This window comes from Cervus canadensis, chromosome 18, assembly GCF_019320065.1.
Source record: "Cervus canadensis isolate Bull #8, Minnesota chromosome 18, ASM1932006v1, whole genome shotgun sequence".
NCBI classification, from domain to species: domain Eukaryota; kingdom Metazoa; phylum Chordata; class Mammalia; order Artiodactyla; family Cervidae; genus Cervus; species Cervus canadensis.
Window position 1 is genome coordinate 54,438,985 of NC_057403.1, and position 26,050 is coordinate 54,465,034.

Consider the following 26,050-nt stretch of genomic DNA (forward strand, 5'->3'; position numbering starts at 1 on the left):
GTCCATGGGGTCGCTAAGAGTCGGACACGACTGAGTGACTTCACTTTCACTTTTCACTTTCATGCATTGGAGAGGGAAATGGCAACCCACTCCAGTGTTCTTGCCTGGAGAATCCCAGGGACAGGGGAGCCTGGTGAGTTGCCATCTGTGGGGTCGCACAGAGTCAGACACGACTGAAGTGACTTTGCAGCAGCAGCAGCAGCAGCAGGTAATAAAAAGAGGGAATATAATCCACCCCCAGAGTTGAGTTTAGTAGTTTTGGGTAGGGATCTGAGAGTTGACATCACTAATAAATTCCCAAGTGATGCTGCCATGGCTGGTGTAGGGAACCTCGCATCGAGAACCACTGCTGGGCACTGTTTCTGATTATCCATGAATTCTCTGCAGGCCTGCAGCTATTAGGATCTTTTTTTTGTCTGAGAAAAATATTTTGCCTTAATTTTCAAAGGGTTGTTTTTGCTTTGTTTTTTTAAAGATATTTTGACATTTCCCCCCAGCACTGTTAAGCATCTTTCTATTATGTTTTGGCTGTGTGACTTCTCTTTTTTTCCTCCAGCTTTACTGAGATAAAATTGACACACAAGGTTATCCAGTTTAAAGTGTACACTGTGTTGATTGCACCTAGTGTGATGGGAAACCTGGAAATAAGGATAATTTCCCTACTTTTCTGATTTCTAGACCTTTCTTTTTGTCTCTTGTTGTCAGAAAATCCTTTCTGAGTTTTATTAATAATGATGCCTCCTTCTCATTCTTGACTTGAAATGACCTCAGGTGACCTCAGCCTGCAGCAGCTTGAAGCAGGGTTTTGGTACCCAGCCAGCGATGGAGGTCAGGTTGTGGCAGTGAGAGTGGAATCCTAGCCCCCAGACTGGTGGTCAGGGACAGGGTAGTGCCAACTCCTGCCCAAGCCTCCGGCCTGTCCTGAAGACATCAGTCTTGCCAGCCCCAACGATGAGGTGAGCTAATTACTTAACACAAGTGTCCTTCTCTCTTTCTCTGCTCTCCTTCTATGGTTTGATTTCTCTGGAAAGCCCTGAGGGAGGGGGAGGTTATAGCTGTGGCCGCATTGCGTGGCAGGTGGAGTTCCGTTTCTGGTTCCCCGTGGTCGGTTCTGCCTGGCTGCAGACCTCTCTGCCATCTTTCAGCTGCAAGGGTGGACGTGTGTTGAGAGCAGTCTTGGGGACTTGCCTGGCAGTCCAGTGGTTGGGACTTTGCGCTTCCACTGCAGTGGGCATGGGTTCCATCCCTTTCAGGGAACTAAGATCCGGCGTGCCACACAGTGTGGCAAAAAAAAAAAACAAACAAACCAACCACCAACAAAACCAGTCTTGGGGCTCAGGCTGTGGGGAGTCCTGGTTCTGGGAGGGGAGAGGCCACACCCTGCTCAGCTTCAGAAGCCCAGGCCCTCTTTGCTGAGGCCGCTCAGGCCATGACTGGCTCTCACCACGTGCTCTGGGGTCACGAACATGAGGCTGTGTGTTCCCCACTTGGCCACTTGTAGGCAAGCACAGATTAAAGCCAACAGAATGATCGTTGGGCCCCCTGGCATCACCCTTAGAGATACCCAAAGCCCCCATTTTGTGGGTGAGATGGGCAGAGTGACCAGAAGCCCAGATCCTGCCCCCTGCTCCTCTGTCCCCGCCCCCCACCCCGTGTTCCCCTCCTACCAGGGGCTGCGCAGCACCCAGCTATGGCACAAATATGCAGCCAGACGTGGTTAATAAAAATCACTGTGATTTAATAAATAGTGCTGTGTTTCTTGGCAGCTTCCTCACGGTTCATCCCAGGGCCCGGCAGGATGGAACAGTGGATGCACACGGGGACTGAGGACTCAGGGCTGGGCCTGCGCTCCCCACTGGCTCCCCAGGAACAGCTAGGTGAGCGGACCCGATGCTGTCGTGTCCTTAGACACCTCTCGGACGGGACGGGGCAGGCAGAGGGCCACAGTCACATAAAAATAGAGATTTAGGGACCTTTCCACGGGTCAGGGTCCACTATACATCCTCCTGGGGGGTCTGGGCTTTCTGGGCTTTGCAGCAGAACTTTTCACATAGTTTGAAGAACTCTGACAAAATGAACACGGATGAGGCCAATCCGGTTAAAAGCAATAAATCTGCCAACAGACAAAAAAGAGAAAAAGGTCAGAGAGTGCATGGCGTACCCTCTGGTCCCTGGTCCCTCGATGCCCAGCACTGGCACAGTGCCCGGCGTGGCCACGGAGCTCTGTCCTCCGCCCCTGTCGTTTGGGGCAGTTGCAGACAGAGGTGAGGGGCCCGGACCCAGGAGCTGAGGGCCAGACTGTCCACGCCCCCTGAGCGGGCAGAGATCTCCCCAGCCCGGGATGCAGAACACTGCAGAGCCAGCTCCACCAGGACCTACTGGTCTGTGCAGGCAGCTCAGAGCCAGACTTCCCTGGTGGCTCAGTGGTAAAGAATCTGCCTGCAGTGCAGGAGATGTGGGTTTGCTTCCTGGGCCGGGAAGATCCCCTGGAGAAGGAAATGGCAACCCACTGCCATATTCCTGCCTGGAAAAATCCCACAGACAGAGGAGCCTGGTGGGCTACAGTCCACGGGGTTGCAAAGAGTCGGACACGACTGAGCAACTAAACAACGGGGCTGGGGAGCAGGCCGGCCAACTTCGGCTGTAAAGAGAGCCTTCCTGGGGCAGACACCCCGACCGTGGCTCCCAGTCCAGCCCCACCCTGACTTATCCGGGTGGCCTGGCCCCTAAACTCCCCCCCGAGCCTCTGCTTGGCTCCCTGTTGTCGAGGATCCGTGACAGCCGTGGTGCCTGGCACGGACCTTGCACTTCTTTAGACGGGGTGAGCTGATGGAATTCCCAGTGGATGGAAACAGCTGTAAAAACACTGTTTTGTTTTGTTTTTTCTTTCTTTTGTCTGCACTCTCAGAGACCCTGCTTTTTAGATTTCGGGGAAGAAAAAGCTGAAAGTCTCTAGGTGTTTAGCGTCCTTGTCTCCACCACCTCAGACACAACCGATGGTTTTGTGGTCTTCGGATCCTGGGCAGGGCCGGCAGTCTCACCAGCTCCCTTGCCCACTGGGATCTGAGGTCCCCAGTGGAAAGCTGGGCTGGTGGTCACCCCGGAGCCCTCCCCGCACAGGCTCTGCTCACTGCCGCTCTCCAGGCCACTTCTTCCCTCTCTGTTCCCTCCCGTCAGTGTTTCAGGCACAGGAGGCCCAGCTACCCTGCACAGCTTTCATAGAAAGACGGCGGGGCTGCCGGAAGCCTGGGGAGGATGCTGGGGAGCACGCCTGGGGCTCTGCCCAGGGTGGGTGTGCTTGGGACCTGGAGGGCCGCAGTGGTCTCTACGTGTGGCCTTCTCAGCAGGAACTGCCGGCCGGCCCAGTCTGGTCTCCAGGTAAGCAGGGTCCCTGTCACACAGGCCCCGTTACAGCCCCTGGCGGGCTTATACACTCCTAGGGCTTACACACTCCTAGGCCCAGGCAGCATGTCAGAGGCTGAGCCAGCGTAGACCGTGGTCCATCCAGCTGCCCCGGGGCCTCACCGCACCCACCTGGGGCCTCCTGTCCCGGGATGGAAGGGGGGTGGCCAGGGTGTTGTGACCCCTCTGCCCTCCCCTGACTCCCAGCAGGGGCTCCAGCCCCTGAGTCTCGCGCCTTCTCCACACCCGCACTGCGTCCCCCCTTCCCGCCCGGTGCTCATGTTCAGGCACAAGCCCAGTCCCCTGGGGACAGGATGGCCCCTCGAGGGGACTTCACGCCCCGGGCAGGCAGTGAGGACGGCCCCCGGTGAGCCCTCCCACTCACCGAGCGCCCCCAGGCTCTCCGTCTGGAAGACCCTCTGCAGGGGCGGCGTGTAGATGACGGCCAGCTGGCCCAGGATGGAGCCGAGCACGGAGTAAAGGAACGTGCGGTTCCGGAGGAAGCCGATCTCGAAGATCAGCTTGGTCTGCGGGGGAGAAGAGCAGTCAGCGCATAGGAGCCGCTGGAGCACTCGGGCCGGGAGGCCGCCATCCCGTCCTGCCGGGGGCTCACCTGGGAGCGGCAGGTCAAGGCGTTGAAGAGGTCGAAGAGCACGAAGCAGGTGAAGGCCATGGTCGTGGTGCGTGGGGTGCTTGCCCTGTCCTCAGGCATCTGGAACATGAGTGCGCGGGGTGAGGAGGTGCGGGGCAGATGGGGGACCCCGCTCTCGGGACTGTGTTAGAACCTGTGCCTGGCTGAGTGCCTGGACTAGACAAAGGTGGGGCCTCTCCACTTTCCGGAGGTCAGGATGCAGGAAGGAGCGAAGCCGCGCCTCTTGCAGTGGGATGAGGTCATGTTCGAGAAAAGCTGAGAAATGGGGGTGATCCAGCGCCCCGGCCAGCCCCTCTCCTGCACACAGGCGATCGGGTGCTCACACGCCGGCCTGATTCTCTCCCTAGGTCACTGGCTCTCTCAGCACAGGGGTGCCTGAACCTGCGGGGCCACAGAAAGGTGACCCATGGAAAGACCCCCTGCCTACAGAGGAGAAAAGAATCTCTTCAGACTGGACTGCTACAGGTAAAAGAGTGAAATCAGAACATTCTCTAACACCACACACAGAGATAAACTCAAAATGGATTAAAGACCTAAATGTAAGACTGGATACTGTAAATCTCAGAGGAGAACAGGAAAAACACTGGCATAAACCACAGCAACACTTCTCTGATCATCCTCCTCAAGTAATGAAAGTAAAAACAAAAATAAACATGTGGGACCTCCTTAAACTTACTTCAGAGTGCAAAATGTAACATGGTAGGGGTTTTTGTGTGCTTGACATCGTGTCTGGGAAGGAAGGGCCTGAACCTGGAAGCTTTGGGGCCTGCTGGTCCAGGCCTCACAGGGCTGGCTGACCCTCAAAGGCCCAGTGGACCTTGGTCCAAAAGGTAAGTTTGTTGCTTTGTAAAGCCATTTTAGTGTCCTTGACCAAGAGGACGATGCAAGAGGCATCATTGCCTGGATGAACAGAGGGTATGCTTTCAAGCCCTGAGACCCTGAGTCTAAGAGCTTGAATTTTTTCCCCACGTATTTTTAATTGGAGGATAACTGTGTACCGTGTCGTGTTGATTTCTGCTGCACACGCCGTGAGTCGGCCGGAAGTATGCACGTGCTGCCTCCCTCCCGAGCCAGCATCCTGCCCGTCTTGGTCATCACAGAGCTCCGAGCTGAGCTCCCCACGCGGTGCCGCAGCGTCCCACTAGATGTCTCTCTTACACCCGGGAAAGTGGATGTTTCAGTGCTACTTCCCGGAGCTGGATCCTCACAGAACATTTCTCTGAGGACTTTTCCGGTTGTCCTTGATATTTCTAAGTCAATGAGGAGTATCCAGTTTTCAAGTCTTAACAGCTACTTCTGGGGACTTGGCCCCCATCTCTGGGATTTGAATGGGAGGGAGTCATGGCCCACCTTCCTGTCTTAGAAGCTTACAGTGATCATGTTTCTCTGCTCCCCTTGGGGACTCCTCTCTTTCTTGCCTCACAGTTTGCCGCTTACAGTGGAGGCTCAGCGGGCAGGATGGCAGTGCTGCAGTTCTTTCTGGACCTCTGGCAAAAGGGAGTCAGCAAGGAAGACCACCACTCCCCCAAGGCTGGGTGTTCTTGGTACGTGCTGTCCACAGCCCTTCACTGTTCTCGGAACCCTTTGCCAGTGCACTAACCTCTTTGGAGATAGACATGTTAATTTTCTTTTGCACAATACTTAGTACAGTGTCTGAATTAATTATTAACATTTAAAATATGTTCTTTCTTAACTCCCCCATTTGATTTGCTCACAGCCTATTCTGTTCCTTCGTTTGGCAGAATTCTGCAACCTCACCCACTACTGAAATTGCTCGGTCCCTGATGTATTGGTATTGATTTGTTTCTAGTGGCAGCTTGTCCTAAAATGTGGGTAACAAGCAGCTGTTTCATAATAAAGTTGTTGCGTAGTACATGCTCTGTGTGGAATGCAGAGAAAGATCCAGATTCCGCGTAACAGTGCCAGAAAGTATAAGTAGCCATTGTTCAATTCACAGTAGTGCTATTTCTCTTTCGTGGCCTTTTAGACTTTTGTTGCCCTAAAATTTCATTTTGTTGGGAGCCTGCATTTTCTACCTGGTATTTCTTGACAGGATTTTTTTTTCTACTTTAGTTTCTAAATAAGATTCTGTATTTCAAAAAAGAAAACACTTTTGCACAGCAAAGGAAGTCATAAGCAAATGAAAAGACAACCCTCAGAATGGGAGAAAATATTTGCAACTAAAGCAACCAGTAAGGGATCAATCTCCAAAATATACAAACAACCCAATAAAAAAATGGACATAACAAAATAGACATTTTTCCAAAGATGATGTACAGATAGATGGCCAAGAGGCACATGAAAATATGCTCAACATTGCTAATTATTAGAGAAATGTAAATCAAAACTACAATCAGATACCAGCTCCCACCAGTCAGAATGCCCATCATCAAGAAGTCTATAAACGCTGGAGAAGGTATGGAGGAGGGCAACCCTCTTACACTGTTGATGGGAATGTAAATTAGCGCAGCCACTATGGAGAACAGTATGGAAGTTCCTTAAAAAACTAAAAATAGAATTACCTTAAGATCTAGCAGTCCCATTCCTGGGCATATATCTGGAGAAAATCACAATTTGAAAAGATACACGCACCCTGATGTTCATAGCAGCACTAGTCACAATAGCCAAGCCATGGAAGCAGCCTAAGTCTCCATCGGCAGAGAAATGGAGAAAGATGTGGGGTGTGTGTGTATATTATATATAATGGAATATTACTCAGCCATAAAGAGTGAAACAATGCCATTTGCAGCAACATGGATGGACCTGGAGATTATCACACTAAGTCAGACAGAGAAAGACAAATATGATATTGCTGGATGTGGAATCTAAAAAAAAAAAATGATTCAAATGAACTTCTTTACAGAACAGAAACAGCCTCACCGACTTCAAAAAGAAACTTCATAGTTAACAAAGGGGAAACATGGAGGGGAGGGATAAACTGGGACTCAGGGATGAATTTATATACAAGGACTTACTGTATACAGCACAGGGAACTCTACTCAATATCCTGTAATAAACTAAGTAATAATCTGAAAAAGGATGAGTGTAAGTATCACTGGGTCAGTTTGCTGTACACCTCAAACTAACACAATATGGTAAATCAGCTATCCTCCAAGATAAAATAAAAGTTCTTAAAAGAGGTAAGGTCTCCCAAATAGCCACCTCTTGGGACTAAAACAGGACCTTCTCTCAGAGCTGAGGTTGTTTCCCGGGGGTAACAGCAAGCAGGAGAGGCACCAGGTCCCATCCTTTCTCTGGCGGTGCGACCCCGCGGCCCATCCGCCTCCGCCCACCGCCTGCTGCCCCTCCCCCACACCCCAAGGACCCTGAGCCCCGGGGGCGGACCGCACTGCCCGGCTGGCCGAGCCCGCGAGGACGCCCTCACCTCCTTCCAGAAGATGAAGAGGGTCCCGCTGATGATGGCGGTGGCCGAGAGGAGGATCCGCAGGACAAGGGCTCGGCTCAGGATCTGGTCCTTGACGTTCCGCGGCGGCTGCCGGAGTGTGTCCTTGTCCACTGGCTCCACACCCAGGCTGCTCGGGACAAAACCGGACGCTTTGAGATAAACCACTGAAAAGACGTGTAGAGGTCGAACGCACAAGGTCACGCTGAAGTGATGCTCCAGGGTCCAGGTGGAAGGCCTGGACAGGCGTGGGCAGCGCCTCCAAGGTCATCTGGCCCCCTCCCTCATCGCCCAGCTCCCCTCGGCTCCTTCCCGGGTACCCCCCACGGCCTGGACCCCACGGACAGCCCTGCAGGTCCTCCACCTGCGGGGCCACAGAAAAGCCTGCCCTCGGCCGACCTAATGATCCTGAACAGTGCCTGGCCACCCATCACCTGGGGGACCCTTCCACCCCAGCTTGGGCCTGGCCTCATCCCAGTTGGCCTGGAGAAATGCGGTCTGCCTTCAGCCAGCTCTGAAATAGGATCAGCCAGCAGGGTGGTGTGGGGACACCGAGGAGGTAGCACACTGGGGGAGACCCCTCTTAGGCAGGTACAGCTGCGGTCCATCTGTGCGCACACCCCGTTCCCAGGAAGAGCATGGAGAAGAGGTCAGCCTCTGGCTGGCCGTGGAGGGAATGAAGCTGTCACTGGCAATGATTAGATCAGTAATAGTAACACTTCAGCGGCCCCACCTCCCCTGTGCTCAGACACAGGCACGCCCCTCGCGTGCTCACATGGTCCTCCCCGCCCCCAGAGCCCATCCTGCCTCCTGTGTCCCTCTGCTGGCCTCACATCCCCTCCTCACTCATCCAGCCACTAATTCCCTAAGCGCCTGCTGTGTGCCAAGCACCACTGCAGAGCCGAGGACCCTGCAGGGGACAAAGCTTTCCCCCACAAAGCTGCATCCTAGAGTGGAGATGGATTATGATCAGATAAACAATGAAACAGTTTCCCCTCTAGGCAAAAATAAAGCAGGGTAAGGTGGCTGGGAGGGAGGAGGCTGCTGCTAGAGTAATCAGGGAGGACTTCTTGGAGGCAGTGACCAGAATGCAGGTAGCCCAGGGAGAGCCTTTGAGGCAGAGAGTTTGCCATCGCCCGGCCAGCCCACCGGATGCCTCCTCCCGTGCTCGTCATGTCCCCCTGCATGTCCCCGCCAGCCCGCTGCCTCACCTCTGCGCCGGCGGCCCATCCATGATGATGTTGATCCACAGGATCTGCATGGCGTTGAGGGGGTTGGGCAGGTTGCACACGGTGGACAGCGTGATGAGGCTCAAGGCCGAGATACTCCTGCAGGGCACACACACAGCCGGTCACCAGCTGCTCCCGGACCCGGCCGGTAGGGGGTGCCGGCCTGGACTTACGTGCTCAGCTGAAAGCGGACAAAGTTCTTGATGTTATGAAAAATCCCCTTGCCTTCCTCCACTGCATTCCTGCAAAAGAGGAGAAAGCGTTTACTGAGAAAGACAGCAGGGTGGGAAGAGTCAGCCAGCTCCGTCAGTTGCTAAAGGAAGTGATGGTGTCACGAGTGGTAACATTTCTCCTTGCTGGCATTCTCGGGAATAGTAGAGGAGGGGGATGTCCTAACAGGTGTCACCAGCCCCTGGGGACAGGTCCCCGAGCCACAATCACCCTTCTGTCTGAAGACTGCACATAGATTATTCTCTTGTCTGAGCCCCAGGACCCCAGCCCTCACCCAAGACTCCCAAAGTGTTCACCAAGGAGAAGGGGCCCCTGACCCTGCTTTCCGTGGTGGGTGGGCCTGGGGACACTGTGTACATCTGCCACAGCAGAGCAGGGGGCCTCCGCCCCAGGCATTTCTGTGACTAAGGAGCCACCTGAAGGGCGGCTTACATGACGGCCGAGAAGTCGTCGTCCACCAGGATCATGCTGGCGGCCTCCTTGCTGACGTCTGTCCCCGTCTGCCCCATGGCGATGCCGATGTCTGCTGACTTCAGGGCGACCGCGTCGTTCACCCCATCCCCAGTCATGGCCACGATTGCCCCCGTCTCCTGCAGAGCCTTCGGAAAGAGGAGCCCCAGGGGGCCTGCAGCCTGAGCACCTGCCTTCCAGACCCTTTTTCCCTGTTGCTCCTGGTCTCCCACCGCACCACAGCCGGGGCACCAGGCGAGCTGTGACCCTCTCAGCCTCAGCTTTTCCATCTGCAAAGTGGGATCACAGCCCCTCCTTTTCAGGGCTGTGGTGAGCCCTAAACTAAGACCACAGAGGGGACAGTGCCAACAACAAAAACCGTCTGGCCACCTGCTTCTACAAGGATGAAGTCACTGGCCACTGCAGCCGCTGACCTTCCACACCTCCCGAAAGCTGCTCAGGGTGGAGATGGGGAATGAGGGAGAAACCCACAGAACAGGCTAGCTATTTTCAGGAGCGGATGTTAACAGCCTCGATTCTTACATCCTTTCATATCCAGAAAAGCGCTAAAAAGTCATCAACAGAGCCATCTGCTCCTCGTGACTAGCAGCAAGCCCCCGCTAAAACGTGTGCTTGTCAGCCCGTCACCAGAGTCGCATCTCTGGTGTCACAGAGTCCCTCCATCTGTCCTCCCCGCTTTGGGGTGGTTCCTCAGCGCTACCCGAGATGCTGTCTCTGGGCTATCGTCCTCATTCTGCCTCAAGTAAAACTTAACTCGAAACTCAGAGGGTGCTTTTTTGTTTTCTTTCAGTTGACAACCATCAACAAAGAATAATCAGCTTGCCCCCGTGAATCCATGTCATGCTCAATAGGTATTAATATTTTCTTTGAAGAATGACTGGCACAGAGATTCACTCTGTAGAACTAAAAACACCCCAAGTAACACAAAAGAGAAAAACATAAGCATTAAAGAGCAACTTTTCAAAGCATCCGTGTGCAGGAAAAGCAGGCATCTGCAGGAGTCTCACTCTAGCCTTCTTGTTTATGATGCACCGTCGCACCAGCTCTCTCCTGGGCACCGCTGCGCGCCAGGCAGCTGCCAAAGGCTTCCTGGGCCCGGCTTCGTTTCACCCTCTCCTCCCCTGCCTGTGAATTCGCTGGCATAGCTCACATTCTCCCCAGTTTACAGATGAGGAAACTAAGGCCTGGAGTTAATACACCAATACAGGGATACGCCAAGCAGCAGCAGCTAGCCAAGGCTGGCCGCTGCGTTCCTCCCTTTGCACCACCCCGTTCCCACTCCCTGCCTTTGGTGGATGCGGCACGGGGCCCCCCCAGTTCTCTCCCCAGGGCCGGGGCAGCTGCCCTGGGGCCCCCGCTGGGCCACCCGTGAGCAGAGCTGCCACCCTCGCGAGTTGTGCCCCAAGGGACCAGAAGAGGCACACGACTGACCTTGATGATTTTGAGTTTGTGCTTTGGGCTGGTCCTATAGAAGACAGACACCTGGAGCCGGAGACGGGGCGGGGGGGGGGGGGACAGAGTGTCAGCACTGAGGACGTGGCAGCCCCGCGCCCCGCACCCCGCTGGCGAGCCCCGGGGGGACCCCACCTTCCCGACGCGCTCGGCCAGCTCGCTCTGCTCGGCATTTTCCACCTCTTCCCCAGACATGGCGCTCAGCTTCCCGTTGCACAGACTGATGTTCCTTCCTGGAGTGGGGAGGGGACAGTCCCTTCTGAGGGCCTGAGACCATGGTCCCTGCCCTCGGCCCTCACTGCACCTGCCTGACATCGGGCCCTGCCTCGGCCACTGGGAGAAACAAGGACAAAACCACCGCCGCTCCATCTGGAGAGCACCTGCTGTGGTGTGTGTGCTCAGTCGTGTCCGACCCTGCGGCCCCGTGGACTGCAGCCCGCCAGGCTCTGTCCATGGGATTTTCCAGGCAGGAATACCGGAGTGGGTTGCCATTCCCTTCTCCAGGGGATGTTCCCGACCCAGGGATCGAACCTGCGTCTCTTGCATCCCTGCACTGCAGGCTGATTCTCTACCCCTGGTGCCACCTGGGGAGCCCGCCCGCTATGGCATGTGACCTTAATTCCATCCTCAGAACAAACTGGCAACAAAGGCCTTATGATCCCCACTTTAGAGATGAGGAAACTGAGAGGGAGGTGGTCTTCCCAAGGTCACAGGGCAGGGACGTGCTAAGACTGGACCTGCCGTGGTTCTTTCTGTCTGATTCCAGAGTCTGGGATCTTCCCCCAGTGTGAGGCTGCCTCAAGACAAGAGGGGGAAGAGAACCAAGGTGTGACACCCCGCGCAGCAGTAACAGACACATAGGAGGAGGAGGGGGTGGTCCTCTGCCGAGGCAGAGCCTGAGGGTCAGAGTGGCTCACGGGTTTGCTAAGGGCACAGGGCAGACTGGGTGTGCGCTGGCAGCGATGCGGCCCGTGCAGATGCGTCATCGTGGGTGGACGGACAGCCCGAGCACACACAAGCTTCTCAGGACGCACGGGGTCTTTCCCTCTTTGGGAGAACCTGCCAACATTTGAGGGACAAACACCCACTCGGGCGGTGGGATGTGGGTCCTTGAACCTCAGAAATCTCTCCTTAGCACGTGGAAGGTGGGCATGAACTCTGCTGACCAGGACCCTCAGGCGTAAGCAGTGGCAGTGACCCGTACCGGAGAAGGCAATGGCACCCCACTCCAGTACTCTTGCCTCGAAAATCCCATGGATGGAGGAGCCTCATGGGCTGCAGTCCATGGGATCGCAGAGAGTCAGACACGACTAAGCGACTTCACTTTCAGTTTTCACTTTCATGCATTGGAGAAGGAAATGGCAACCCACTCCAGTGTTCTTGCCTGGAGAATCCCAGGGACGGCAGAGCGTGGTGGGCTGCCGTCTATGGGGTCGCACAGAGTCGGACACAACTGAAGTGACTTAGCAGCAGCAGCAGCAGTACGGGTCACCCGTACCCTCCCCTTCTCCCCCCGGGTACCTATTGCCAAGGCCGTCTCCAGAGCATCTCCCGTTATCATTTTCACGGACAAGCCCGACTCCGAGAGAACCTGGACCGCTTCCTTCACGCCAGCCCTGGGAGGGTCGATGATTCCGATGAGACCCAGAAATGTCAGCTTCCCCAGCTCAGGCCCGGAGGCCAGGGCTAGCACTGTGGACACAACAGGAAGGTTCAGGAGATTTTGATCCCCAGTCGGCCCCGGCCCCACCCCATCCGCGAGGGGCTGGGGCGCTAAGTTCCTGGGCCACAGCAGGAAGGGAAGATATTCCCAGTAGTCCTCAGGCCCATGCAGGGCAGCGGCTCTTGACGGCTCAGCCATGATGGAGAGCAGGGCCAGCGACAACGTGCCCCATGAGCAAGGGGACCCTGTCCACCGGCAGTGTTGTCCCAGCCCCAGCCCAAGGGGGGCGGCCAGAACATCTGTGGGCTGACACACGGGACGTTTCCGAGAGCCTGCTGTCTCTCATTGCTCTGCCCTTCTCGGTCACTGCCGGCAGACTTGTGGTGGCAGCTACCAAGGTCGCGAAAAGTGTGCAGGAGGAAGACAGGCGAGAAGACCGTGGTTCAGCAGCACCGAAGCCAGGCCCGGCTCGGGAGCGATGCTCTGAGGAGGGTGTGGTGAGAACTGACCTTACTGAGTCACCTTACTGATACTGGACGGGGGCTGTGGCCAAGAAGTTTCAACTGTAACCCCCTCGGTCATCAAACTGTGGGGGAGATGCTGATGGGCGTGTACCAGTGATGCTGGGGGCATGTGCGGGGGATGTAGCGGGGGTGTGCTGGAGATGCAGGTGGGCGTGTACCAGTGATGCTGGGGGTGTGTGCCAGTGATGCTGGGGGCATGTGCAGGGGATGTAGGGGGCGTGTGCTGGAGATGCAGGGGGCATGTGCCAGATGCAGGGGGCGTGTGATTCGGGTGCCATGCCTCCCTTCCTACCTGCCCTGCTAAGCTCTGTCCCAGCGATCTGCCATATCCTCACCTTCAACACTTGTCAGCGAGCTACTAGCAATTTATAATTCCTGCCCCCTGCAAGGAAAAACTAAGGCAGTTGAAACCAATATAGCAAGCCAATGCTGCTCAGTTTCCCCTGAGGGAGTGCACATGTTCCAGAGTGTTTTAGACACTTTCTCTGATAACAGGCAGGCTGGCACATGACAGCAGGAAGTGAAAGGTTTAATGTTCAGCCCATCAGGGAAGGCGTTGGCTCTGGTGCAGCAAGCTGGAAATGGCCAAGAAATGAAATGTCTGTTCACTTACAAGAACCTTGGCTTTTCCTGACAGCAAGCCATGAGCAAGATGACCAATCAGGAAAATCAACGTTTCTGGGGCGGCCCATTCATGTGTCTTAGAAAACAGGACCTCTCCTTGCACACATGAGGTACATCTGGGTTAACGGGTGTCATCTGGCGGCTAGGATGTGGGGGGCAGCCTACGTTTCATCTGCCCAGGAGGGCTCACCCTGGCTCTGCCCCCATCAGCACCCCACCTGATGCCCCTCTGATCATTACTGTGTTGACCAGGGGCCCTGCATTACTACACTCGAGAAGTCAGTGTCATGTGCAGACAGCGTGGGGCTGGGAACACAGCCACTGACCTCGCAGGCCCAGGGATCCCATCTTCTTCTCCTCCTGCTGGCAGAAGGCTCGCTGCTGGGGCGTCAGCGGCAGGGGGATGCCCCCGTGGTTGTACGTGGTGCAGTAACGAATCACCTCCTCAAAAGCCCCCTTCATGAAGTACATATCTTCCCGCTCCTTGGAAAATACAGAGGGAAAAACATCAGCGGTCACTGCCTGCTTCAGCTCCTGGTGACCATTACCTCATCCACTCAGAGGTGTTCACAGTGGGGTCATTGATCTGTTTCAGTTAACGATGATGGTCTGGGATAAATGACCCCACTGGAAAGAGAAGTTACAGGAAATCCACGTGATGGAACCACACGCAGCCCAGAGAGGACTGACCTGTGACCCGGACAGCCGCCCCCTGCATCAGGGCTCCTGGTCAATGTTGCTCAGAGCATCCACGTGTTTCATGAACTGGTCATATCCCAGCTTTTACATGTGTGACTGACTCCTAGGTGTCCAATTCAGAGAGACTTCCGAGCGAGGGAGCCACCATGAACTTGGCTTATGAGGATGAACCCAAACGAGCAGCTGACCTTTTCTGCTGTATCTCTTAAGCTCCGTCTCCCTAGGCTGTAAGCTCCAGGCGGCAGGTGCCTTGTCAGTATGACCCCCAGCCCTAGCACAGCGCCCACTAGCTCATGGTAGACAGTGAAGGAACTTGTATGCACTGATACGGAAAGCTGTCCAAGACATCATTTAAGGGAAAAGAACAAATCACACACACTATACACAGCATGCCCTTCTTTAGAAACTACCACCCCACGTGTTGCTACCTGCACCTGTAGACTCTGAAAGGCTCTATCTCTGACTGCTGCTGAGGGGCATAGTGGGAATGGGGGGTGGGCAGAGAGAGAAAAGGGGCAGGATTATCAGAAGGTTCCACATTTTAAGTCACATTTCTGTCATTTTTTTTTCAATGAAAATATATTATCATTGCCTTTGGGGGACAATAAGATTTGAAGGTATTACAACATTGAAAAAAGCCCAGAACATCTCTTAAGCACCAGGAATCTGTATTATACCCGTCCACTCATGGCAAAGACTTGGGAAAAGCTGGCCGAGCTGTCCGCCACTGTGAATGAGACGGAAAATCTCAGCATAGACAAGACGTGACAGGTTCCAGCAAGACCAGAAAGTTTGGAGAAAAAGGTGGAAGGCAATAAAAATCTTTTTAAAGAGAAAGAAAAGTTTTTTCTTTCAGTAGAAGATCTGAAAAGCCACAGAAAATTTTTTTTAAAAAGAAGAGGGGGAAGATAGGGTGGGCTGTCCCACCCAGGGATAGCTGGTAAGAGGTTGGTACATATTCCCCTTGGTGGCTTAGAATATACATGTGCACATACGTGTGAGGTCATCTGTCTATGGTGGACACTAGGGGGTGCATCCCGGATCCCCCTTAAGGACCAAGGATCATTCCCCTATTGCAACAGTTACATGAGCTCTTATGTGTAAAGAACCCAGCACGACAGGAATGTGACTAAAGGATCCCAAGTTAGCAACGGGGTCAGCGTCATCAGTAGGAACCTTTAGTCACTGTGGCAGTAATTACTCAGTCACTGTACTGCAGGCCACTGAGTTTCATACGAGAACTTGCATCAGAATCCCCAGCAAACACAGACGACTGGATTCCACCCCTGGAATATCTCATTCAGTGACTCTGGGGTACAGCCTGAGGATCTGCATTTCGAACAAATTCCAAGGAGATGCTGCTGCTGGCCTGGGACCCCACGTTGAAGACCAAAGATTCAGATGACAATCTCAAAAGCAGCCCCAAGATAATCAGAGCTTTCATCACCACCAACTGTATTTTCACATCTTTGGATGTCATAGAAGCAGCTGGGAACTTGAAACTCATCTCCTGGCCTCTGCATTTTGCTTTGCTGGGGTGGGGGGAGGGGCTGGAAGGGGGCAGAGAGGCAACCTCACCTCATTCTTGGAGCTGCATTGAACTGCCATCCACTTCTGCTCCGAACTGAATGGGATCTCTTTCTTTCGTACGTATGAATCTTTAATATCTCCTAAGTCCATCTGGGGTAATAAATGGGATGTTTTTGGTGAGTCATCCTAAACCAATCTCTATGCAAAGCTCGGTCCATTTAAATTATTCATTATTCAAACCACCTCGGGCAGATGAGAAATCCAAGCATTTAGCTCTCAGAGAAAGGCCATTTGCTGAAAGGTCATTTGCTTTCAAACATCCCACCAGGGAAAAAAAATCTCTCTTTCGTCCCAGGGGCAGAGCTGGATGGTGTGCTCATGGCTGGAACCTGTGGGGTTTCTGCCAGGAGGAATGTTTCAGACTTGAAGAGGTGGCAGAAGGAGCCTCTGGGAGTGGGTGCTGGTGGTCACCCCGGGGGTCCCTGCCAGGCCTGACATTCAATCGATCTTCGATGCCTTTCAGGCCAGTTCCTGGACAGATCTGAGCCTCCACTTCCCCAGATGTAAACCAACCGTAATGCATCCCACTGCCCACTCAAGGGGTGAAAATGGGTCCTTAGGGGGTGAGAAAACCTAGTCCTTTTATGTATAAAGCACAGAAGAAAACACATACAGTATAGGAACAGACATATAGTACATCTGTGATATTAAATACCTCTACACCTGCCTGTGTTAGCCATTCAATCGTGTCCGACTCTTTGCAACCCCATGGACCGCAGCCCGCCAGGCTCCTCTGTCCATGGGGTTCTCCAGCCAAGAGTACTGGAGTGGGCTGCCCTGCCCTCCTCCAGGGGCTCTTCCTGACCCAGGGATGGAACCCGGGTCTCCCACGCTGCAGGCAGACTCTTTACTGTCTGAGCCACCGGGGAAGGGTGGCGGGAACCTCCCCGGTGGCTCAGTGGTTACGACTTCACCTTTCAAAGAAGGGGGTGTGGGTTCCACCTCTGATGGGGGAGCCAAGAACTCACATACCTCGAGGCCAAAAAACCAAAACATAAAACAGAAGCAATATTGTAGCAAATTCAATGAAGACTTCAAAAATGGTCCATGTTAAAAAAAAAAAAAAATCTTATGGAGGGAGTGATTAGGGAAAAAACACCTAAAAAGGCTCCTAAGAGGGTGCTTATCTAACTTATATGCAGAGCACATCATGAGAAATGCTGGGCTGGATGAAACATAAGCTGGGATCAAGATTTCTGGGAGAAATATCAATAACCTCAGATATGCAGATGACACCACCCTTACGGCAGAAAGGGAAGAAGAGCTAAAGAGCCTCTTGATGAAAGTGAAAGAAGAAAGTGAAAAAGTTGGCTTAAAGCTCAACATTCAAAAAATTACGATCATGGCATATGGTCCTATCACTTCATGGCAAATAGATGGGGAAACAATGGAAACAGTGAGAGACTTTATTTTTGGGGGCTCCAAAATCACTGCAGATGATGACTGCAGCCATGAAATTAAAAGACGCTCCTTGGAAGAAAAGTTATGATCAACCTAGACAGCATATTAAAAAGCAGAGACATTACTTTGCTGACAAAGGTCCATCTAGTCAAAGCTATGGTTTTTCCAGTAGTCATGTATGGATGTGAGAGTTGGACCATAAAGAAAGCTAAGTGCCGAAGATTTGATGCTTTTGAACTGTGGTGTTGGAGAAGACTCTTGAGAGTCTCTTGGACTGCAAGGAGATCCAACCAGTCCATCCTAAAGGAAATCAGTCCTGAATATTCATTGGAAGGGCTGATGCTGCAGCTGAAACTCCAATACTTTGGCCACCTGATGCAAAGAACTGACATTTGAAAAGACCCTGATGCTGGGAAAGATTGAAAGCAGGAGAAGAAGGACAAAAGAGGATGAGATGCTTGGATGGCATCACCAACTCAATGGATATGAGTTTCAATAAACTCCGGGAGTTGGTGATGGACAGGGAGGCCTGGCATGCTGCAGTCCATGAGGTCGCAAAGGGTCGGACACGACTGAGTGATTGAACTGAACTGAAGAGGGTGTCATAGGTTACGTGTGTCCCTAAAGACCCATTGAAGGTCTAACTCCTCAGGGCCTGTGATGGGTTCTGATGTGGAAATAAGGTCTTTGCAGATGTGACAATGTTAAGATGAGGTCATTGGGGGAGCCGATTCCAGTATGATTGGTGTCCTTTAAGGAAGATGACATGGCCATGTGAGAACCTGCCTCACTCAGATAGGACCTTTAATCCCGCTACTAATCCAGCTCCCAGTGAAAGGACTGCCCACGCAGACAGCACAGACCTCCTACCTTCATTGCCAGGGCCACCAAGGCACCCTCCGTTGGCTGCCCCATCACGGCATTTTTTCTGATGATGGCGTTGTTGGCGACGCAGCCGGCCTGCAAGGTGGGGAGGGGTTTCTGAAGGTCGTTTGTTAGTATTTGGAGCTGCACCCGTCGGGGTCCCGGGTGCACTCAGGCATGTGGAAAGGTCCAGCCCTGAAGGCTTGACCCATTTTCAGGGCTCGGCTGGGCTGGAAGGGAGGGACAAATTTACTCTTCAAAATGTGCCAGAGTCTCCACTCTGCAAAAGTCATACAGTAAACACTGGGTTGACCAGAATGTTTGTTCAGGTTTTTCCATTACATTTGAACGTACTTTTAGGCCAAACCAATAATTTACTGACTCAGCTGAATGCTGGCTGTCACAAAGCCATCCTGAGGACTGAGAGTGGGAAGGCAGGCAGACTGGGGGCCACGCGTGTGGGGGGATGCGAGTCCCCGCTGACGGGGCACGGGCCTTCTGATCGGGGTGACGAAGGGTCCTGGGATCAGACTGTGGTGACCACCTCGCAGACACACTGCCACCCACTGAACTGTACTCTCTGAAGCAGTGAATTCTGTGGCAGGTGATCCATAGCTCAATTTAAAATAACAACTGAAAAAGCAGTAGAAACAGCTAAGGAAAGAACATGGGGGGGAATACAGGGGGTGTGAGGGGAGGGAGCTAGCAGGGGCTCCCAGTTCTTCCCTGACCTCCCACCTCTCCATCTCTATCTGAGCCGTTTCAATAACCTGACCCCTGGAGAGTGGCCCAGTTGTCCCCAAGAACCAGTTGGTCTAACTGCTGTCTCTTTCTTCAGACTGAATCCTCATCAGTTCTGTTTAAGATGCGTGTTTATTTCCACGGTGGCACGGTTGACGCTTACCTCCACTAATTTCCCCACCGAGACGTTGGAAAACTGCTTAATGACTTCCTTGGAGGGTAAAAGGCAGACAGTCCCATTGCCGTTGTAGCCAACTCCGCTGACCTGCAGGGCAACGCCGCAGAAAGGGGTGTCCCTGGGAGGCAAGGAGACACTCCCCTGGCTGACCCGTATCTCTTTTCTGGGGCGGAGGGTCCACCCTTGAGGACATGGTCCCACCACGAGCAAGGCTTCAAGCATGACTGTGTCCCCTGCAGAACTAAGTATTCATCAGATACCCAGTGCACTTCAGTATCGCAACAGGGCGTCTTGCAGTCAGTAAAAACTATGGCTGTGAAAACCAAGTAGTAGCATATAAGACTGCTTATGTTCTAGAATGGGGTGAACAAGCTTGTTTTTATAGAGCCAGACAGCAAATGTTTTAGCCTTTGCAGCCCATGCAATCTGAGTTGCAATTACTCAGTGGTTGGCATGCGAAAGGAACCACGGACAATGTGCAAACCACTAGGGTGTAGCATCATGCCAGCCAGAGGGTAGCTGCCTTCCATCACTCATGTTCTTGCTATTTGTATTAATGGCAAGGAAACTGTCCAATAACCCACATTTATGTCTTCCTTATTGTTTTCTGGAAGACTCTGTGTGCTTTCTCTGAGAAGATAAAGGTCTGGCAGGGCACTCCTTGGTCTCGAACCTAATGAATTCATATGGACTCACCTCGGCATGGAGCCCATCGGATGTTACGAGTTGGGTGACAGTCATTTCGTTGGCAGTCAGAGTCCCCGTCTTATCGGAACAGATGACGTTGCAGCAACCTGGCCCAGGAAGGTGTCAGAGTTGATGGGAGAGAGAAGTCTTCACCATCAACTTTCAGCCTTACGAAACACCCAGGTTAAATTATCATTGCACCAAGAAGCAAGTTCAGTCCAATTTGTAATAATTCAACCAGCGGGAGCTCCTTACCTAAGGTCTCCACGATCGGCAGCTTCTTCACAATGACTCGCTTCCGGGCCATGCGCAGCACTCCCAGGACCAGCGTAACCGTGACGACGATGGGCAGACCCTCGGGGATGGCGGCCACAGCCAGGCTGGATGGAAAAGGCCAGACGGGTCACCTTTAACACTCACTTAATGTGATGTGAATCCCAACTGGCGTTGACCACGTGTTTACCCGGTGAAGCTCACCTGTGGTTTCTCCACCTCTCTGTCCTATTCTCTGCTCCCAATCCCATGATCCACCTGCCTCCTTCTTCAGTGTCCACTGCTCTGAGCTTTCCCCCTGCAAAACCCTATTCTTCTATCATTCATCCACACTTTAGTGTGAATTAGTCTGTCCAACATTTTGCCTGTTTAAGTACTTTCACATTTAAATTGTTGCTATTATAAAAGTCTTGGACCCTTGAAAGAAATTTCCAGAATCACACAATAAGTGGACTTTTTGGGTTCAGAAAGTCCCTGGGTTAATGGTTTAGACAGTTTCTGTGAGAAAACCAGACAAGGAAATGAAAATTGGGGGAGATGACATAACACAGCAATGCCTTTGCCTAGCTTAGCAGGTTGTTTTGGTGTCTGCTCACTTCCTTAGGACCCCCTCCTCACTCTTTCTGTACCACGTGGCCCTGCCCTCCACAGCTGATTGGATTAGAGGAGAGCATGTGACTCAAGTTGAACCAATGAGCTCCTCCTTGGGAATCTTCACTGGAACAGCACAGAACCCCCTTCCTATGGGCAGTGTTGTCCTGCCAGTGACCTCAGACCGATGGGGGAGGCTGGAGGGGAGGCAGACTGCAGAGCTGTGCAGTGAGCGTCACCACACCACACCCCAACGGGGCTCACTCTTTGCACAGCAGAGGCCTGCAGGTAGTCAGTAAATATTTGCTGAACACACAGGCATGAGTGAATACATGGCAAGTGCAAGAGCCCAGACACACCCTGGCCTCTCACATACTGAGCGCTCTACACAGGTGTTTCATAACCAGAAAGCCTGGCTGATGATGTCCATCCAACCAAAGCCACACACGGCTACAATATTTCATCAAATCTGAGGCGCTGTTGATTAGAAAGGGCACCATTATCTTGTGCATCACTAAAGAAAGGAAAAATACTGCCCATTAACCAACGACACAGTGCTGTCTTATCACCTCACTTGTGAGAAGCAGTCTGACTACAGAGAAGGTAAAAAGTGAACAAGAGTGTGCCTCTTAGAAGCGAAGAAATATGGTATATGAACGGTGACCTTTTACCCGGAGACAAAGACGCATTCAGGGGTAAGTTATATAAACCAAGGTGACGGTTTGGTCAAGAGACTGTGCCTGGTTTCTATGGTGACAGCAAGAAGGCTTCCTTGGCTTTATGGCATGGGCTGACAAGACCAGCTAAGCAAACATTTGCGAAGGGTTATTGCGGGCCCTTCCCTCTTACATGGCATGGGAAGGACATTGTGTGTGTCTGGGTACTTTCGTCATAATAAAAAAATTAATTGGCAAACTAATAAAGATTAGGTTAGATCAGGAAAAGCAAGTGGACCTTGGCTCATACTGAAGGTCCCTTGCCGCAGAGGGAAGTTTTTAAAAGGATGATTCTCAGGTTATTTATTTTGGAGACTCTCTTGCACGCTGGCTATCTTGCCATTTCTACCTTACGATTGAGAGATCCTGAGTGATTTCACTTCTGCTAAAAACTGAAGAGTCTTGGGACTTCCCTCGCCCCCTCCTCCATACCTCTGCCCTGCCAGTCCTCATCCCATGGGTCCAGTGGCTGAGACTCGGGGCTCCCAATGCAGGGGCCCCAGGTTTGGTCCCTGATCGGAGAACTAAATCTCACAAGCTGCAGCTAAGAGTTCACATGCTGCAGCTAGGAGAGCTGGCACAGCCTAATAAAGAAATAAGTATTCAAAACAAAACAAAACTGAAGAGGCCTCATTTTTCCCAAGTCACAAGTGAAACAAAAAGAGCTGGTTTTCTTTAGAGTTTACCGGAGATAGAGTGTGATGAATGGAGTGAAAGGAGCTGTTAAGACCAGAAATCAGAAATAACCTTGGGGAGCGACTTCCCTAGTGGTCCAGTGGCTAAGACTCCACACTCCCCATGCTAGAGTCCTGGGTTCGATCCCTGGTCAGGGAACTAAGACTTGGTACAGCTAAATAAATAAATAAATATTAAAAAACAAATCACCCTGGGGAGGTGGGGTTGGGGTGGACACAGGAGCCTATTCTCTTACAGACCTGGAACTATTTAACAGTCTTTTTGGCTCATGGAACTTTCCAAGGTTGATGACATGAGTCGGGACGCATCCTCACATGGAGGAGGTTCTCATTCATCATGGTCTGAAGGCTCTGCTTATTCTGGGAGCCCCTCATGGCTGAGGCTCACCCTCTGCCCCCACCCCAGCCTCTGAAAGACCTAGTCACCTAAGCCCCTTTTCCAGCACCTAGCCTCCTCCCCGGCCCCACTTCTTGCCGGAGTCCCAGCTAGGGTGGTTGTAGCCACAGCCTCACTTCTCAGACTGATGCTTCCTGAACCAACAGCATCCGTATTCCCAGGAAATAGCATGTTAGGAATTCAGGGTCTCCCATCCTCCCCACCCCCTAGCCTGAGTCACAGTCCCTGCAATCTGTTTGGGACAAGCTCTCCCAGGGACCCTCACGTGGTGAGGTTAGTTACGCTCAAGTCCAAGGCCCCCAGCTCTACAGCATCCTCCTCTTCTGGGAAGCCCTGCCCTCGCCTCCAACTCCACCGTCCACAGCGAGGCCAGCAGCCCACTCCCCTGCTCCCTCCTCCCGCACCTCGGAACACGCTGGGGTTCACGCCTCCCACCACCTCCCCGCTCCAAAGAAGAGCAGAGATGGCCTGGTGAAGGGTTCTGAGGATGTGATCAGGCTCTGGAGGAAATGGCGCCCATGAAGTTCCATGTGATCAGCCCCCAAGTGACCCCCCACCCCGACCCCATCCGGTCTCATCCCCCAGCCAGCTCCACCTCCTTCTGGGTTCCACGGATGAGCCAGGCTTGCTCCCTCCTCACTTCTGCCCTGCCCTTCCCCTGTCTGAACGCCCGCCCTTCCCACCCCCAGCCGGTCCGCATCGCTCCAGCTTCAACTCCTCAGAGAAACCTTCTTCAGCCGCCTTTTCTGGGGACACCCCTTCTGATCTCCCCATTTAATCCCTCTCTCAGCTGTCTTCTTCGCAGTACTGATCAGAAGTTGTGACTATTTTGCTAACATTCATTTAAATTGTTCACGTTTACTTTCCCTGCCAGCCTGCAGACTCCAAGGTCCAGCTCCAGCAGCACTGGACAAGGCAAGTACACAGTAAACAGTTGTTCAACAAACTTGCACAGGGCAAGTCAACAAGCCAGCTGCCAGGACCACAGGAAGCAGGGGGCAGGAGTAGAGTCCCTGTCCTGCCCGGGTGGTGGCCGGGGCCACTGACCGGGACCCTGGCTTTGGAGCAGAATGCACGGGGTTGGCAGTCTGTCTCCTCCACTCCCGGAATCCTGTAACTGGGCAAGTGTGCTGGCCTAAGCTTCAGCTTCTCCATCTGTGAAATGGAGACCTGCCCCGTGGAGTGGTCCATGATGAACAAGGCCACGTGTTCCTCCAGAGCCCCACCCCTCCTCGACCCTGGCTGTGCCCCCTTCACGTTCCTGAAGATTCTAGAACCGACTCACCGAGTGGACTCAACATTCAGACACCGACACCAGGAAAAACGGCCACCGAAAGCTCTGGGTTCTGTTTGCCTTTATACCATTCAGGGCACACATAGCTCAGGAGACAGTCAGGCCACCCTAGTCAACTTGAGATCGTGACTTTGTCTGTTCAAAAGAACACCTTGGGGGACTTCCCTGCTGGTCCAGTGGCTAAGACTCCATGCTCCCAGTGCAAGGGAACTGGGTTCTATCCCTGGTCAGGGACCTAGATCCCACGTGGTACAACTAAAGATCCCACATGCTGCAACGCAGCCCCAGTGCAGCCAAATAAATTAAAAATAAGTACTTAAAGAAAAAAACCCTAAAAAAAAAAACCCTCAAAAAATAAGAAAATCATCATTGAATACTTCTGTAATAGGACACACACCTGCCCACAGGTGGACTTTGCCTGCCTGCCTCTCAATGCACACAGTGCTCCATGATTTAAAAAGAGGCATTTGGAATGTTAAAAGACCCATACCTGAATCTCTTCCTGCTGCTAACTGCCAGGTAATGGTGTCCACTCATTTATACACAGATGGACTTGACCAAGTACCAGAGACGTGTGCATTCCGCCCCCAATGCAAGGTTCTCTTGCCTACACTGGCCGGCACCCCACGGCCTCCACACCTCACACTGGACGCCCCGTCCACTGGGAGGGGCGTCACTGTCATTTACTATAATGGCAGTTCCAACTCAGCTGTTTGCAAACAGTTTCCTTTTTTTGTATAAATTAGAAAGGCTCCAAGGATCCTTGTAATAACAACTTTCTTAATTACCTGCTGTTTTCTTTAAGATGTAATTCACATATCATAAAACTCGCCCTTCTAAAGTATACAATCCAATGGTTTTTAGTATATTCAGAGTTGTATAACCATTACCACAATCACTTTTAGAACCTCTTAATCACCCTCTAAAGAACCCCCATAACTGTTGTGGTCCCTCTCTATTTCCTGACCTCATCTCCTGGCAGGCACTTTTTCTGTCTGTATGGATTTACCTATTTGGGGCATTTCATAAAAACAAAGGGCTTCCCTGATAGTTCAGTTGGTAAAGAATCCACTTGCAATGCAGGAGACCCCGGTTCAATTCCTGGGTCAGGAAGATCTGCTGAAGAAGGGATAGACTATTCACTCCATTATTCTTGGGCTTCCCTGATAGCTCAGTGGGTAAAGAATCTGCCTGCAATGCAGGAGACCCCAGTTTGATTCCTGGGTCAGGAAGATCCCCTGGAGAAGGGATAGGCTACCCACTCCGGTCTTCTTGGGCTTCCCTTGTGGCTCAGCTGGTAAAGAATCCACCTGCAGTGTGGGAGACCTGGGTTGGATCCCCTGGAGAAGGGAAAGGCTACCCACTACCCACTCCAGTGTTTGACTTTCACTTCACTTCATAAAAACAGAGTCATAGCATGTGGCCATTTGTGTCTGGTATCCTGCTCTTAGGGCTTCTCAGGTAGATCAGTACTAACGAATCTGCCTGCCAATGAGGAGATGGGGGTTCAATCCTTGGGTCAGAAAGATCCCTTGGAGGAGGAAATGGCAACCGACTCCAGTATTCTAGCATGAAAAATCCCACGGACAGAAGAGCCTGGCGGGCTACAGTCCATGGGGTCACAAAGAGTCAGACATGACAGCAAGCGCCATACATTCACCTTCCTCTTAGCCTCATGTTTCTATGGCAACCACCCTGTATCAAATGCAGTGCTTCACTCTGTTTTGTGGCTGAATAATAATCCACTGCGTGTTGCTTATCTGTCCATTAATTGATGAGCATCTAAGTTTGTTTCCATCATGGGTTTGATGTACTAAGTATAAATTTTTGCTCACCAACATTAAATATTTGATAAATATTAAAATAATTTCCCACATATCACCTTTGGAAGTGGTCAAACAGGAGATGGCAAGAATGAACATCAACATTTTAAGAATCAGTGACCGAATGGACAAGAATGGGCAAATTAATTCAGATAACCATTATATCTACTACTGTGGGCAAGAATCCCTTAGTAGACATGGAGTAGCCCTCATAGTCAACCACAGAGTCCAAAATGAAGTACATGGGTGGCAATCTCAAAAATGACAGAAAGACCTTGGTTCAATTCCAGGGCAAACCATTCAATATCACAGTAATCCAGGTCTATGCCCCAAAAACTAATGCTAAAGAAGTGGAAGTTGCATGGTTCTGTGAAGACCTACAAGATCTTCTAGAACTAACACCAAAAAAACAAAAAAAAGATGTCCTTTTCCTCACAGGGGACTGGAATG

The 26,050-nt window shown here is 52.3% G+C and overlaps 2 protein-coding genes across 13 annotated transcripts in view; one reads left to right on the plus strand and one right to left on the minus strand.

Annotated features, from left to right (window-relative positions):
* The window catches only part of MEAK7 (MTOR associated protein, eak-7 homolog), a 28,569-nt gene extending 22,641 nt beyond the window's left edge, over positions 1–5,928 (plus strand). For 2 of the 11 annotated variants that reach the window (XR_006263306.1, XR_006263313.1), the window contains 6 exons: positions 772–956; positions 1,767–1,877; positions 3,178–3,378; positions 3,801–4,064; positions 4,402–4,519; positions 5,480–5,928. The gene's annotated coding sequence lies outside the window, so the exon portion shown is untranslated. Of the gene's footprint in view, positions 1–759; positions 957–1,766; positions 1,878–3,177; positions 3,379–3,800; positions 4,065–4,401; positions 4,885–5,039 lie in introns of those variants that run through there. The other 9 variants (XR_006263312.1, XR_006263310.1, XR_006263308.1 and 6 more) reach the window with 9 other exon arrangements.
* The window catches only part of ATP2C2 (ATPase secretory pathway Ca2+ transporting 2), a 74,860-nt gene continuing 50,530 nt past the window's right edge, over positions 1,721–26,050 (minus strand). The window contains exons 12-27 of one of the 2 annotated variants that reach the window (XM_043435705.1): positions 20,067–20,191; positions 19,821–19,918; positions 19,110–19,211; positions 18,212–18,301; positions 15,929–16,030; positions 13,978–14,134; positions 12,362–12,532; positions 10,976–11,073; positions 10,820–10,870; positions 9,350–9,516; positions 8,860–8,928; positions 8,669–8,785; positions 7,440–7,587; positions 4,016–4,114; positions 3,788–3,929; positions 1,721–2,113 (exon numbers count right to left, since the gene is read on the minus strand). In XM_043435705.1, the coding sequence (XP_043291640.1) occupies positions 1,995–2,113; positions 3,788–3,929; positions 4,016–4,114; positions 7,440–7,587; positions 8,669–8,785; positions 8,860–8,928; positions 9,350–9,516; positions 10,820–10,870; positions 10,976–11,073; positions 12,362–12,532; positions 13,978–14,134; positions 15,929–16,030; positions 18,212–18,301; positions 19,110–19,211; positions 19,821–19,918; positions 20,067–20,191 (1,855 nt within the window). In that variant the 3' untranslated portion in view covers positions 1,721–1,994. Of the gene's footprint in view, positions 2,114–3,440; positions 3,930–4,015; positions 4,115–7,439; positions 7,588–8,668; positions 8,786–8,859; positions 8,929–9,349; positions 9,517–10,819; positions 10,871–10,975; positions 11,074–12,361; positions 12,533–13,977; positions 14,135–15,928; positions 16,031–18,211; positions 18,302–19,109; positions 19,212–19,820; positions 19,919–20,066; positions 20,192–26,050 lie in introns of those variants that run through there. The other variant, XM_043435704.1, reaches the window with a different exon arrangement.